The sequence below is a fragment of the Ptiloglossa arizonensis genome, chromosome 13 (genome assembly GCF_051014685.1).
Source record: "Ptiloglossa arizonensis isolate GNS036 chromosome 13, iyPtiAriz1_principal, whole genome shotgun sequence".
NCBI lineage: Eukaryota > Metazoa > Arthropoda > Insecta > Hymenoptera > Colletidae > Ptiloglossa > Ptiloglossa arizonensis.
Window position 1 is genome coordinate 272865 of NC_135060.1, and position 16367 is coordinate 289231.

The 16367-nt window shown below is 29.7% G+C and overlaps 2 protein-coding genes across 7 annotated transcripts; one reads left to right on the forward strand and one right to left on the reverse strand.

The window, feature by feature from the left end:
* Positions 1-2565: 2565 nt before the first annotated feature.
* On the reverse strand, positions 2566-9930 carry Girdin (protein girdin). Of its 2 annotated transcripts, XM_076325022.1 has the most exons (23): positions 9762-9927; positions 9404-9492; positions 9012-9321; positions 8788-8901; positions 8523-8710; positions 8367-8448; positions 8069-8247; positions 7864-7990; positions 7650-7776; positions 7232-7566; positions 6852-7133; positions 6664-6770; positions 6396-6587; positions 6159-6309; positions 5811-5993; positions 5209-5496; positions 4853-5053; positions 4619-4764; positions 4399-4491; positions 4186-4249; positions 3832-3937; positions 3621-3739; positions 2567-3460 (listed from the first exon to the last, which is right to left on the reverse strand). In XM_076325022.1, the coding sequence occupies exons 1-23, from the start codon at positions 9810-9812 to the stop codon at positions 3224-3226; spliced, it is 3771 nt and encodes a 1256-aa protein (XP_076181137.1). In that variant the 5' UTR covers positions 9813-9927; the 3' UTR covers positions 2567-3223. The 2 variants fall into 2 exon arrangements, with proteins under 2 accessions (XP_076181138.1, XP_076181137.1); XM_076325023.1 differs by lacking the exon at positions 7232-7566 and having other exon boundaries at positions 2566-3460; positions 7672-7776; positions 9762-9930.
* A 2213-nt stretch (positions 9931-12143) lies between these two features.
* LOC143153739 (WASH complex subunit 1) lies at positions 12144-16010 on the forward strand. Of its 5 annotated transcripts, none has more exons than XM_076325224.1 (4): positions 12144-12558; positions 13475-13604; positions 13844-14399; positions 14656-16010. In XM_076325224.1, the coding sequence occupies exons 1-4, from the start codon at positions 12537-12539 to the stop codon at positions 15592-15594; spliced, it is 1647 nt and encodes a 548-aa protein (XP_076181339.1). In that variant the 5' UTR covers positions 12144-12536; the 3' UTR covers positions 15595-16010. The 5 variants fall into 5 exon arrangements, with proteins under 5 accessions (XP_076181339.1, XP_076181344.1, XP_076181341.1 ...); XM_076325229.1 differs by having other exon boundaries at positions 14243-14399; XM_076325226.1 differs by having other exon boundaries at positions 12237-12264.
* Positions 16011-16367: the final 357 nt, after the last annotated feature.

Sequence of the window (16367 nt, forward strand, 5' to 3'; positions counted from 1 at the left end):
ACAGTACGTAAATCTCCGATTCTTGGATTCCCCAATTCTCCGATCACGATAAATCGGTCGTAGTTGTTGATTTTACAATCGTTCGACTCGTCTTTCGTTACGATTTACCCCTTTTCTCGCAAACACGGATCAAATTTTAATCGAATAAAAACAACGTTATCGACGTTTATCGGAACGAACAGTTACTCGGATAAATCTTTGCTCGTTTACCACGAGACGATACATACAATTCTATAATTTAAATTCAAATTTTTATTCGATCAATAATGAGTAAAAAGTTGTTCATTTTTTATTCGTTATTCGTTATCGAGATTATCATCTATGTAGATTAGAATTTTTCCTGTCTCTGCCTTTATACGGCGAACAAACTCTGGATTATTTAATTTTCATAAATTTGTAATTTATACATTTCGAAACGTATCGGAATCAAATATGAAACATCATTCCTTTCGTCTTTTCGAACTGAATTTTATGGCCCGGTTGGGCAACTGTTTTATGTTGCTAAACAAATTAATATCTCGCTAAGTTTGTTTACATATTATCGAATATTTCCTTCAATTTGTTCGCATTGGTATTCGATTTCATTTATTATCGTTCTATTTAACATTAAATTGTGCTATCTTTCTTAGAAGTAATGAACATCGAAAAAGTGTATGAATTTACACTAAGACTCTCGTGACAACTTTAGCACGATATTCGACAGTAGAAAAATCGCGATATCCTTCGGCTATCCTTTCTGTCAGCTTTATCATTTTCCCTACATATGTATGTACCTACATGCTGGGTGTGTATGTAGAACATACACGCCCCTCCTTTGCTCTTGATGCCAGTGCAAAAACCATGCTCCTACCATCCCTACCATTTTCACCATCTCGGGAATGAGTGGTGGTAAGGGAGACAGAAAGAAGTCGCCGTGTAAAAACCTATCTTCCTCCCCTCATTGTATGCACCCCTAGAAGGAACGTACGACCTCTTTACCCCACCATGGATCCGCGAACGGTCACATTTTAGCAGTAAAGTTACCGCTTAAGCTTAGGATTATGTGAAAAGTTTGTATTCTTCTTGCGAGGATCGATTCACTGTTTTTGCTAATCCATTCAATTGGAGAAATTGAACCAGAGGGAGAAATAATACGGAAAAAAAATACCCCGTAATGCAAGATAAATATTACGACAGAGTATTATCGAAAACGACTCGACACTTTTTTTTAAATAGTTAACACGTATGCAAACGAAATACACGCTAAATGTATGGTTTATAAACAAACGCAAGTACAAGTAACGATTCAACGGATAGATTACATTTACGATATACATTACGATTTTCCTGCCATTATCGTCTCTCACTATCATAGCAGATGATTCTTCTTTTTCTGCTGTTCTATGGCATCATAGTTCTTTCTCTGCTCCAGTCCGCTGTCCTTGCTTCTGCCCAGTTTTAGTTTTGCACTCGCCCACCCACTACTATTACCACTACTCCTACCATGACCTTCTCGCTCCATTGGTCTATCTTTTCCACGCCAGTAGAAATAGAGGAAAAGATTTTTATTTTCGTAAATGGAAAAAGCAGGCTGGAGAGGGAGGTTTTGCCACCCGATCGCTGCAGTGAACGAAATTTTTTGCTTTATCCTCGTCGTCAACCGCATCGAAGAGTAAGTTAAAAAAGACGGGAATATTCGTTAAAGATTATCTTGGAAAAAAACTATATAATGTTCTTATCGAATGAATTAAATCGTATAATACAAAGAATCGCCTATTACAATAATTCGTAATTTTTATAATTAACATACTTGTATCTCATAATCAATGTAAAACACATTTTATTTCTTTGTGATAAATGTTCATTGAAACGTTCTTCTAAATATATATAAAGATGACTTGGAATATTTAAAATATTGTAGTTACTACTACTAGATACGTCTCCGCGTTTAATATTCTGCTTTACTTATTAACAATACGAGTAAAAGAAAGTGTTAACATCTGACCCGTCAAGTAACGATATCATTCCTTACGTATCTACGTGTTAGTAAGTTCAGTGTTAGCACTGAAGCCTGAGAAATAATTTGGAAAGGATTCGAGCAGACGATGGACAAGTTCTTCTTTCGACCGTAGAAGAATAATAAAAAATTGCGAGGTATACATTCCCTTAAGAACAAAATGCGTGAGACTTTGTCAAGGTGTATCGTTGAATCAGTCCATTAATTTCTCTACTCTTAAATTCCATACAAATTGGACGTAACACACGCAGTTTTAATTATTATAAAATTCAATAAATGTCACACGTTCTCACAAATTGTCATGATCAAGAACTCTATGATACAGTATAATACAGATAATGTATTATCTCCTGCCATGAATATTATAATTATATCTTTAAGTTTAAAATTTTCAAATCTTTTCTGTCTTGTAAAAAATGTATCGCAATTTAATATAACACATTCGTTAATCAATATAATGGGATACTATAGGAATTTAATGTGATTAAAAAATAATACAAACTTTTCTTTCATATATATTTTTCGTATGTGTGTGTGTGTGTGTGTGTGTGTGTGTGTGTGTGTGTGTGTGTGCGCGCGCGCGCGCGCGCGCGCGTGTGTATAATTATTGTTTTACGTTTTATAAAATCAACCGAAAAATTAGATACAATTGTTTTAACAGTTTATAAAAAACAAGTTAAATACTTGTAATATCCATTGAATACTTGTGTCCGGTTCTTATTATTATACATAATTATTACATTATTCTCGAAAGAGAATATTCATGTTTCATTAATACATACAGGTTGATATACAACTACGTAATGTATTATTAATTGTTCGCAAGCTGTTTATAAACGCACATCGGTACACATACGTAAATTGTTTATGGAAATACTAATAAATGATACATTAGAAATACTGAATTTAAAATAAATATTAAATTTCAAAATAAATCGATAATGTATATTATTGACATGAAAGCTTTCTAGGAACTCGTAATCGTTCAATTAAAATTAGTATTATATTTAGTCTTTTGAAACATTCAATTATAGCATGCATTTTTATAAAATATTATATAATACATAAAATTGAATTATAATATTACAATAACAATAAAAAAGCGCTTCATTTTGGGTAAGTATGCGAATGAACGGAAGTACTCTAGAATTATACACAACCATATTGATACTACACTGAACTGCCTGCTTTTGAATCTTTATTCGTAGGAGTTTCCTTCACTCTTTCTTATACACAACCATATTCATACCATACTGGACTGCCTGCTTTTGGATCTTTCTCTATAGGAGTTTCCATAATTGTTTCTGCTTGTCCTACATCTTTCATTCCGCTGTTATTAATATTCTTTGATTCATTTATGACTGCCGATACTTTATTATATATGAGAACTGGACGAGGTTCTACTTGTATTTCTGATCTTGGAGTTTGTTCCATTAACACTGAACGTTTGTCATCTTCCTGTTCCTGTAATTATTTACTTCTCTAAATACAATTCACTCCCTTAAGTACTTATTTAAACCAAATAAAACAAAGATTCTTGTACAATAAGTAGAATAAATAACAAAAGTAAACAAAGCATAAAGATTAAAACAGATAGAATTGTAGACTGAAACATATTTCATACTGGTAAGTTAGCTGGTGGAGGTGGTGGTGGTGGAGAATCATCAGTATAATAGACCGTTCTTCTCGTTCCTGGATGACCAAGAGATAATGCATCAGATCCAAGACTTCTACTGGCTGATCCTTAAAAAGATATAATGATGCTACTTTACTTATGTTCTCACATATATTATTTATAAAATAGTAAAAGCTTACCTAAAATAGTACGTGCTTACCTGCTAAACGATCTTCCGTACTAGCATCTGAATCATTTCCTCCAGATTCTGATTCATAAGTCTTTCCTTCGGAATGTTTAGAATCTTCTGCCCAAGATCGCCGATTCTAATTTACACGAATAAAATATCAAATTCAAACAAACTTTGATAGATGATTCTACATGCTAAAATAAAGCGAAAACCAAGAATAAATTGTCGGGAAAAAGCTGCCGTCCACACATTGACAATAATACAGCCTTCAATGCAATTTCGTAATTCTTAAATTTGTTTTCCTTTAGCATCTAGAATCGCCCCTTGAAATTTCGAACAAGTGTTGCCGAACATTTTCTACATGCTTTTCATTAATTTATTTACCTTACTAAGAAGTTCAGATCCAGCTTTTCTAACCCTTCTAACTAAATTGGCTCCAAATCCTTTCCTATAAGTATAAAAATATGAAACATTAAATATTAGCAAAAGATAATTTAAAAAGACATTGAAACTATACTAAACAAATCTGTATACAAAAATTAACGAGTAAATATTCACGTATATAGATAAAATTACATATACGAATAATGAACATACTTCTTTGGAGTACAACTTTCTAGTTTTCTATAATGTTCCATTATTTTATCTTCTAATTTTTCTTTTTGTCTATACAAATGATTCATTTTGTCCCTGTAATAAAATACTGATTTAAGTAATATTTTACGTAGTATGAAGGAAGACAAAAACAACTGATATATTTTCCTAAGATGAAAATATCTTAATTAATGAAATCAAATTTTTACTTTGTAATACTAACGTATACATCTTCTCTTCCATGTGGTACTGTTCTTTATCTTCGAGAGAACGAGTCAAAAGTTCATGGTATTGGGTAAACATTAAACTAATGTGATCCATTAACGAACGTCTATCATTATCTAACCCAGAATTTACATGTAGTAACATCTGAAATAAAATTATAAAATAAGAAAATGTTCGAAAGCATTTTGTATTGAAGGTATTAACATCTAAATGAACAAAAATTTCATTGTACTTCACAACGTTGATTCAGTTTATTAACTTGAAGTTCCAAGTTGGAAGATCTTTCGTCTTTACTACTAAGTTCACCTTGCATTTCTGTTAACTTAAGACTTAGTCGGTTCGTTTCAAGTTTGTTTTTCCTGTAATCTTCTTGTAAATTTCTATACTCCATCTTCAATTTTTCTGTAGCGGTATATAAGTTTCTAAAGTCATCCTAAAATTATTATATGTCACTAAATTTATAATAAATACATCAAATTTATTTATATTTATAATATATTATATACCATAGGTATGAATAATACTTCTAATAAATTTCAATACAGACACATGCACATTAGGATATATTTTTAGATTTTTCTTCCGTACCTTCAATTTTGAATGCTCTCCTCTTAAATTATTTAAACTTTTTGCATTATTCACCAATGATTCCTTTTCTGTTTGTAATACCTTATTTTTCCCTTTTAACCCTTCGGAAGACTCGCGTAACATTCTAATTTCATTTTTTACATCGCGTAGATTCGATTTAAGAGCATCATGTTCGTGGAATAAACTTTCATATTCATTATTCAATTGTTCATGTAAAGATTGTAGAGTGTCCTGATCATGAAGAAGTTGCGTATGCGTTTGTTGCTGAGCACTGCGCTCTTTCAATAGCTTAATAAATTAATAAATTACAAGGTTTATTAATCAACATTCGAAAGATAATTCTTAATCTTTACACTTTGCAACCAATAATTATAACTATAAAAAGATTTCTACATTTCAAAAATTAATGCACTGTATAAAAATATATTTGCTAATATTCTATAGGTATTTACAGTAATATGAATACACATTGAATAATTTTGACCTTAAGCATTTTTCTTCTAGTGTTTCTTACATTTAAAAATACTAACAGAATAAACAAACATTTTCATTCTACAAAAGTATACAACTGTAAATGTGAAACTAAAATCATAAATAAGTACCTCTTCCTTTTCAGTAACAAGTTGCGAATTAGCAAGTTGTAAAGCAGTATGCTGGGCTGCCAAGGAGTTATTTTGTGATTGCAATGTTGTAATCTGTACTTGATGTTTTGCATTTTCGGACAAAAGATTTTCTGATGCTGTTTGTGTGGTAACTAACTTCAAATGTAAATGCTCCTGTTCCTTCTAAAACCAAATATGATACAATTATTCATATAACAATAAAGAATTACTTCTTAATGTATTGTCCTATCTTTTCAAATATTCTGTATTTCATTTCCATAGTCGCAGCATTATAAAAGTTCATTAATTTTTAAGGAATAATGATTTGAAGTATAAAAATGATAATACCTTGAGTGATTCTACCATAGCTTCCAATGTACTATGAATATTCGTAGTTTCATTATTCTCAGAATTTTTGTATTCAGATACTGGGTTTTCCCAGTGGCAAGAATCATTTGATTTCTTAATATAATCTACGACTTCTGGAATTTGTGCAATCCTGTAATTATTGAATATTATTTATTAATCTATTCCCCTTATTAATCGTTATTTAGGCTTATTTTTAAAGTTCATAAACTTTATTACTTTTTTAGAAGATTATCTAATGGAAGTGATAATAACATATTATCACCGAGCCCAAGTTTTTCTAGAACTGTATATAGTTGCTGAGTATTCAATTTTTCGGCTACTAAATTAGACTGTAAAATCTCCAATGTCTCCCGGTCAATAGCCGCCCGCGAATCCAATTCTTTACTAGATCTTTCAATTTCCTGCAATCTGTCAGAATAAATAATTGTGCAACAAAAATTCCTATAATGGATAAATACGCATGATTGAGAGAAATAATATATACCTTGAAATTTGTGTAACGGAATCATGAAGTTCTTGTTCAAGTTGAGTTACTTTTCTCTCTAACACTTCAATACTATTCATTGCCTTGTCTAATGCAACATCTTTTTCCTAAAATTTAATATATTACAATGACATTTATTAATTATAGAATAATTAATAATTTTGTTAAAACATATCTAAAATTCATACTTCTATTGTTTCCCGATACCGATAAATATCACGTTGTGCTGTATCTTTTTCTTTCTCTACTGTCACAAGTTTAGTTTCAAGATCAAGACATTTAGAATTAATTTCTTTTATATTATTTTCCACAATTTTTAATTCTCCCACTTTCTGATTTGCAAGATCCAAAGAACGTTCTAAATCATCTGCTCGTCTTTGTACGCTTTCCAGCAAGGACTGAACTCGTTGTTTTTCCTTTACCGCGGTATCGTAACTTTTCTCTAGTTCTATCACCTTTGTATGTTGAACCTACAAATTGATAAATAAAAAGAAAGAAATTCATTACATATTCAAATAATATACAAATTTTAATATGAATAAAATATAAAAAAACGTTCATAATATACTTGAAATTCTTGTTGCTGTTTTTCAGACGATGCTCTTTGATTTTTCAATGAGTTTTGTAACTTCTTATTTTCTTCAAGTGCCTGTTTCCATACTAATTCTAGATCTGAATTTTGTTGTGTAAGCCTTTCAGTATTGTCATTTAATGATTCAATTTTTAGTGACAATTTTTTTTTTTCTTTTTCTAATTCCAACACGCGAGACGAATTCTCATGAAATGAATTTTCTTTTAATGAATCTATTAAAGTCAGTAATCGACGGTTTTCTAACTCTAATTTTAACGCTCGCGTTTGAGCATTATTTGTTAATTGTTCAGACAGTCTGTTATCAGCATGCACTAAATAAAATTCAAATTTTCATTAAATTTATATAGCAAGTGGTAGAAAGGGCTCCTTTGTACTGAAAATAATGTATTATTACCTGGTTCATCAGAATCACTTACAGAATCGGCTAATGCAGCTTCGTTCGCGGTTGCTTTTGTTAGTTTGTGTAACTGAGTATTTTCTTCAACAAGTTCTTGGTATTTTTCTTTGTCCGCTGCACGCTCCTAAAATATTTAAATCCAGTTAAAAAATGAATTCAAATTTAAATTTTACTAAAATATATAACTTTTGATTTCCAGATATGTACATACCAATGCCATGTCATTCAATAACTGTTTATATTTAATAATTTCAGACTCAAGTTCTAATACTTTATCTGCTCTTCTTCGTGATGAATTCAATTGGTCTTCGAGCATTTCTCTAGTTTCCATCAAAACTCTGAAACGCACGAATTATGTAAAAGAAATTTAATTAAGCCATATCTTAAAAAATAAATAAATAAATTATACAAGATACCTATTATCCTCGCGTAACTCCTCTATGCGAGTCTTATAAAATTCTATATCTGTAAGTTTTTCTCTATATCTTACTACTTCAAGTTCTAATCGATCAGCACGATCTGCTCTCTCAATTACAGCATCTAATTCGTCTCTATAAGATTTTGCTGTGCGTGCTTCATGCATCAAATCCTGATTCTAAAACAATTAAAATAATTATAAAAGAAATTTAGATACTCCAATATTTAATAAGAACAAATGTTTATCTTAATTATTACTTGTTTCAAATTCGAATTATATAAAATAAAATATCTTACCTCTTGCTTCAGCTTAGTCACCAACATTTTATGATATTCAAGTTCTTCTTTACATTCTAACAATGCTTCGGCTTTTTCTTCTCTACAAACAATTCACAAAATTGATTAGCAACATGATAAAAAATCGTTGTATCATTGGCGCATTTTTATACATACAATTCTTGACGTTGTTTCCTAACTCTAGATTTCCAATCCGCCAATTCAACTGCATAATGATGATTATCTTCACGTTCTGATTTAATAACAGGATTAGACAATTGAACTTTATTCATTTCCTCAGCTTCCACACTAATGGATGAATCATTCCTCCCTACACTTTCATTTATAGCAGTGTCTCTCCACCTCTATTATACCATTGATATTTTATGTTTCATTGAAGTATCATTTCATTTTGTGATCAAATTAATTTTACAAAACATACCTGACGATATAAATCTAATTCTTGAGTCAATTTTTTGATTTGCATAAATAAACTACCCATATTTACATTCTCCATTCCATCTTGGGTAATAACTATATCTTGACGATCTGTAACCTAATAATATAATATTAAATTTGTTAAACTAAATTACTATAAGGCAAATGCATATTAGAAAATATAATCTGTAATATTATTTGCATATTTTATATATATAAAACACGTACCTGTTTAATACATTCCACTATAGCAAGCTGTGTATCAACATTTAGTGTTTTTATTTTTGTAATAAATTTTTCTTTATTAGGACACTGTACAGCACAACCAAGAAGCAAGAGTAATAATAATTTCATTTCTGCAACATAATGTTCTGGTTCTTTGCCTAAATGCATTGTATCTGGTAACCTTAAAACTAAGTGACCTAATTCTTCTTCATAAAACTGTTTCATATTATCTAATACGACTTTTAAATTTTTTGTGCGGATTAAAGAACTTCCTTCCGGAAATATTATTTCGTCATGTAATGGTTCTGGATCTCTGTAAATATAAGACTTTTAAAATAATATTATAATGAGATAGAACATTTGAGTTTACAATATAAATGCATAAAAATACTTACATTTGCAAAAATACATTATGTAACAATATACCATCTACCAAATCGTCATAACTAGTTAATAAATTAGAATCCTCTAGGCAACTGGCAAACTGTTATAGAAAAAAATTTTAAACATATATTTAATTTGTACTAAAGATAAAACAAAATTACATTTTTCAAATTATATGTCTCACAATTAACTAATCGTACCAATTTTCATATATATATATATATATATATATATATATTATAAGTAAACACAACTCTTCCTTTCACTTAATTATTTTCTTTTTATGTATATATACACATGAATAAAAGTCAAACTATCTTTTGGAATTAATATAACTTAAAAAATAATTTTAAAAGACAAAAAACTTACCCAAGTCACCAATGGCCCAGACAATAAATCATCAATTTCAGCAGATGCCATTTTTACTTTTTTTTTCACATTAATTATTCAAACACTATTTAAGAAATAACTTTATCATTTCTTTTTGCAAAGAAATTATGTACAATTGAATAAATACTTTTATTATTCATGTTCTTATAAATTTTATATTTAACACAATGACAGAAAATTCATTGTGTATTATAAATTCATTAGTTTTTATTTGTTCTATTTAGTATAAAATTTTATGGAAAAAATAATTTGTATAGAATAGTAAACTAAATTTAGAAGTTGCATTTCAAAAATACGCTTAGAAAATGTAAATGTTATAAACAAATTTTTTGTTTAGATTATTAAAAACATATGGTCAGAATTCTAATTTGAAATTAATCATAGATACATGATTAATTGTGTACTTAAATACCTACACTAATAAAATCAAAAGATTATTTTATCGTTTTATATAAATTTAATAACGGTTACTTTCACAATTAATTCGTACTACTAATAATATAATGTTTGAATAATTTTACCATACTTCATTTTATCTATCTCTTGATGTTTATTCAATAGATATATTTCAAATATATTATACTGTATACGTAGTAATAAAAGAGAACATAACCGTACAATTTTGAATCCACATTCAATGTGTAATCTACTATTTAAACTTTATAAAAAATATTTCATACATTATCGGTGCATGCTAAAATGCACGATACATCATGGAATTTCTATGAACACTTTATTATGAGAAATGTAAAAATTAAACCGACCAAATGTAAATGTCCAATAATATAAACAAAATCAACATCTAGCGAAACTCAAGGAGCATGTATAACATGCATGTATGATAAAGCGAAATGGAGTTTAGGCAGGCAACAATAAAAAATGTTTCTTGTTTCCCAACGCCATCTAATGTTTCGCTAGAAGAATTACCACCTCTTTTTATATCATTTCACTTGTACAATGAAATTTCATAGGTAATGTATTAAAAATACATTAAATCATACTGACATAAACTATTCAAATACAAACATTTAATTATGTCTAATTAAAGTTGTAGTATATATTATATTTATTAATAAAACGTATAAGAATTACTACATGTTTAATAATGCGTTTTTCTTGTTCATAAGTGAATTTTACACATTAACAATAATAATCATTTTTAAGAAAGTTTATGTATAGAGCAAATTCTTTTAATGGTAACAATAATTAGATGATAAACTGGTGACTTAAAAATTAAACTAACAATATAACTTGACTTTCAAATAAGTAGAGTCAAATAAGTATAAGTTGAAATAGAAATATTTTAGACAGTGGATTTATAAGTATTTTAAAGCGAATATGAAGAAAATACTATTTCATATGTAATATGAATACTTAAGAAAATAGAAAATTATATATAAATAGTCACAAATTGAGAAAAAATATTACATTTTAATTCATATTATTAAAGTGAATTGATTTATTTTCAATTTTAAAATATTTGAAATATCTTGTGAAACTGGTAATAAGGTTGTAAGATACTATAAACCAAGCTTGATTAAAACTTTAAATACTTTATAGTTCATTAACGTGAAGAATCTATTTTTCGATAGAGCACAACTTTTTGCCGTTGGTTATACACAAATGGCGTTGATGTCGTCTTTCTGCTACCATAAAGCTACCATATCATAGAGCACTATGTATAGTCTGTGACGTAGTTGTTTAGCACAACTTTCATATATTATAACTAGGGGTGTTTGATTCTCATAAAAATATTGATTCTTGAATCGATTCTGAGAATCGAATCGATTGAAATTGATTAACAAAAAAATTGATTCAAAAAAATTGCAAATCGTTTCAAAAAGATTGATTCTTCGGAAGATCAATTTTAAATCGCACATCCCTAATTATGATCATTTATTAATTGTGCTGATGCAACAATCTCTTTGGCAGACTTTAACATCGAGTGACTGTTCGAATTTAGTTTTTTAAATGTTTTATTTTTTATTTATTATTATATTGTTACATCATTACACTACTTATTATATATTACTAGTGTTTTACCATTTATTAGATTATTAATAAAGTTTAAAAATGGTAAAATGTTGTGTACCGGATTGCAAAAATTTGTCGAGAAGTTAAATTTGATGTAATTTTAAATATACAATCAATAAACTGAATTCAGCATGTAAACAAATTTTTTTTATAACTTACTTTGTAAATGTGCGCGCGCGCGCTCCCGATCTCGTTTCTTTAATTTTATATAATTTTATATATTTACATTGTCAATGAATATTTTCACTCTTATGTAATTTTTTCTTTCTAAATATTTGGGATTCTTTACAATTCTATCAGTCCTGGCCTAGTCATGTGTCGATCATGTGCAATGGTTTATCTTCTGCCTCGTCTCGTTGGACAAAGTATACATATGTATATTCTGGACATAATCCCCTACCGATTCGGTCCTATTGCAGTCTCGTAGTTTTAATTATGCAAAACAACTGTAAGCTACTGACGAAAAAGGGCTGTATTTAATGTGCCATATTTTCCTCAAGTGGTGCAAATTTATGTGATTGCTGCACACACGCGCGTATAACCAAGTGATGTGTACATTAGGCAAATAAAGAATGCATTATTAAACGATGCATTTCTTAGTTGGTTTCGATGCATTGTAATGTTAAGTAAATACATAAGGCCATGTGTGCGACGTTTCTTGTTGTGTATGTAGTACGTCATATTTAGTGAAATAAATATACATTTCGAAGACTGTTAACAATGCCGGAACGAATTGAAATTGGTAAATAAAAGAATGTTATTTGTTATACATGTAAATATTACATGAACTCATATTGCTCATATGTGTATAATACTGATACTTTAGTTCACATATTTTATCTTAGTTAACTCAGTAAATTGTTTCAAAAATTTCACATAATTTTTTACAAAATTTTTAAATGTTGTAATTTTATAAATGTTAAGATACGTATTTGTTTTTAATTTGGTATATAATGAAGAAAGTTTTCATCTACAATTTATAGTAAGTACGATACCAGAAATTTATTATTTAACTTTGTTTTTACTAATCAATACTGCATTGAATATAAACTTACCTCAAGGGGAGAGTTTAAATAAATTTTCTATAGAAAAAATAGGTATAAGTATTAGAATTTTGTAATACAATTTGCACTACTCTGTTTTTACAGGTACTAAAATCGCCAACTTATAATGTGAAAAAAATTTGACTAGCAGTGTCATAACTATGAGTTATTAATAATTATAGAAAATTGCAGTCACAAATTTTTTTCTTGTGGATCAAATGAGTTTTATAAAGAAGAAAATCTTGTTATTTGATGGAGTGTTTCAAATATAATAAATTTTGTGTCATTGATTTTTTTAGTTTACTAGTTTCTATCAGAATATCATAAATTTAATGTGATTAATAAAAAGATTTATTTTGTTAAGGATCTTCTAATTTAAAGATTTGATAAAACATGTACGTATGTGTAAAATTTTATATCAATGAAGTGCAATTAATATAAAAGAAATAATTAAATTAATTAAACGCGATAGCTATGTTTCTTCTTTGTAATTTTAATTTCTATGCTAAAGAAACGGACATTATATAATTGCTGATTCTACAGAGATAAAAAGTAGAAATTAATATAATCGTGTTTTTATCATTATAAAATAGTTTGTATAAATTTGATGTTTAGGTACCATCCCTGATAACTTAAGACACGAAGAAACCATTGTTCAAATAGCAGAAACTCTCGATGATCTTGACTCGGCTGTTTCTTACATATTTGAGTGTATTGATAAAAGACTCTATGAAAATAGTCAAAGGTAATCCATCTTTTTTTCTGCTATCTAATATTTTTTTATTCGAGTCATGAATTTCCATGGTTCTAATTTTTAAATACTATATTGATAATTATTATTTAGTTTCTTAAACTTTATTTTTATTCAATATTTGTAACATAGTTTGACATTCGTAACGGTTACTTTCAAAATTATTTGAATACAATTTTTAGTAATATTGTAATTCATTTTTTATCAAAGTATTGTGGATTTTCTTTCAATAGGTTATCAAATATTAGAAGTAGAGCAACAAAACTTCAAGGTCGCTTACAATACCTGCAAACTAATTTAAATTTAAAAGCTGTAAAAATGTACTCTGCTGCAAAGTATCCTGCTAGTCATACGTACAAAGAATATGAGATGGCAATACCACCTAGATACAAAGACACCCATAAAATACCAAAAATTTACAAATGTTCCGTGCCTATAAAAGAAGTGCCTGAAACATACTTATCTTCTAATTGTAAAACGGAAGATGGTCAATACATAGCAATTAATAATTTGCAAGAAAAGTTACAATTTTATCATGTGCGGCCTAAATCGAATAGAGAAATTTATGCAGATAACAATGAAGTATCGTTCCCTCTTCATTTATCTTCAATCAATGCTCTCTTGTTCGATAGTATGGATAATCCTTATAAAATATCACCAAAGCAAATTTGTCACCGATCAAACGAGAAACAACAAATCGAAGACGCACCTGATTCAATTATACAACCATGGCTAACTTCTGAAATGGAATCATCCTCTAATTATCTGTACACACCAACATTAGGCGAGGTAAAACATAAAAAATTGTTAAAACATTATCAATACCCAAATAATATTTTTCTAAAATTAAGTAACACCCAATTTGAGATCATAGTTATTGTTTAATGGAAAACTTTATTATTCTTATACAATATATTATCCGGTCTCTTATGTGTTGTTCTTATAACATTTGTGCAAAGAGACTGCACCGTATGTAGAAATAGTTTTGAATAAACTGCAAGCGCGGTGAATAAAATATTGATAAATGAAATATATTTTTTTGCAGGTGCCGCAAATAAACGTACCATTAACACTCCCAGATTTGCCTGGAATTGTCGATGATGAAAAATTCATTTTAGATCTTAATTCTCAAAGTCCTATTGCACCGTCTTCAGCGGTAACTACACCTACCGTTCGGCTTGAACTTCCAACTCCGACATCAATTACAAATGAGAAAGATACAATTGCAAAGCTCGAACAAAATGTACCAAATCTCCCTGGTTTCTCGGACACTCATTCCACAAAACATGCTGTTCAAGATCCTATGACAATTGCTTCACCGACATTTGTTTCATCTAACGAATCGAATGTAGTTGCTCCGCCGTTACCACCACCACCACCACCACCACCACCACCACCACCACCACCACCTGCATCCTCATCATTACTACTGCCATCTCCACCACCACCGCCTCCACCACCATCACTACCACCATCACAACAACCATCACAATCGCCACCACCACCACCACCACCACCACCACTACCACCAGCACCGCCACCGCCACCGCCGCCGCCACCACCATCACAACCACCATCGTTCGTATCCGAGTCTGATGTTTCAAGCGTTCAACAAATTTCTGGACCGAGTAAAGCTACCGATGAGAAAAACAAGCTAATGAAGTTTGATGATCATTCGAATTTAATGGCAGAAATTCGTAACGCAGGTGGCGTAGGTAGAGCAAAATTAAGGCGTACGGTGCTAGAAGAGAAAGGAAATCGTTGGTCGTCTGCGTCCGTCGGAGGAGATCTGATGGCCGATTTGCATGCAAAACTAGCCCTTAGAAGGAAAGGAATTGCCGGATCTGGGGCTACCGCTATGGAAAGACTGTCTAGTTTAATTCCACCTCCTCCTCCAAAACCAAATGAAGCAACTACATCGGATAGGAATTCAGCCACCAGTGAATATGATTCTCAGCCAGATACCGATGATTGGGACGAGTAATATTCGGTATCATCGACTCCGTACAATTCCTACCTTTAATTTTATTCAGATATTAGGTAAACGATACCCTTCGTCACATTTATTCTGGTATACACAAATGAATAGTCTTGTTTACATTGATTGAATTTTTATACAATTTGCAATTGCAAGAAATGGTACATTTATTAAAACATGTGAATAACACGATAGTTGGTGTATAACTTGAAAGGTTCTATCTGAAAAAATGTGAAGTAAATCAGCATAATACTATTTTTAGATACACATAACATAGTGCAATAAAAAATGATCTCTTGCTCTTTTTTTGTGAAATGATGTTTTGTAAAATATCCATACGATCCGAAATTTGTTTTACAGACAAACATTGTGCTCGTTGATTACTTTTATAATGGCGTTGGAAGTAAATAAATTATATGTAAATTAAATATTGGTTTTTTATTTTTGACAAGCGACTTGTAAATTGTTAATGCAGCCAGATATTTTAATTCATAATTATTTAAGATCATCTCCTATAAATATCTAGGTTTTGAACATCTATAAGATAATTAATACGTAGTAAGTTTGAAGAAAGTTTCAAATATCCATAAGTTCTTTATTTACGAATCGTTATTATGCTGTAACAGCAGTTAATGGTTCTCGGACATCGTTTTCAACATATAATTAAACTAAAAATCAATCGTAACTAGAAACTACCATTTTTCTAAAGGAAAGTTATCGTTATTGTTGTGATTTTCCGAAAGTACAATAAAGATGGAAACATGTCGATGTAGTTATCG

Excerpts from the sequence above, each read along its gene's own strand:
- Girdin (XM_076325022.1), bottom strand. The coding sequence starts at position 9,812 with ATGGCATCTGCTGAAATTGATGATTTATTGTCTGGGCCATTGGTGACT. Across the intron at positions 6,771-6,851 it reads GGTATCGGGAAACAATAGAA|GAAAAAGATGTTGCATTAGA; the intron begins GTATGAATTTTA and ends ATTAAATTTTAG. Across the intron at positions 5,497-5,810 it reads TTGTTACTGAAAAGGAAGAG|CTATTGAAAGAGCGCAGTGC; the intron begins GTACTTATTTAT and ends TAATTTATTAAG.
- LOC143153739 (XM_076325224.1), top strand. The coding sequence starts at position 12,537 with ATGCCGGAACGAATTGAAATTG. Across the intron at positions 12,559-13,474 it reads GCCGGAACGAATTGAAATTG|GTACCATCCCTGATAACTTA; the intron begins GTAAATAAAAGA and ends TTTGATGTTTAG. Across the intron at positions 14,400-14,655 it reads ACACACCAACATTAGGCGAG|GTGCCGCAAATAAACGTACC; the intron begins GTAAAACATAAA and ends ATTTTTTTGCAG.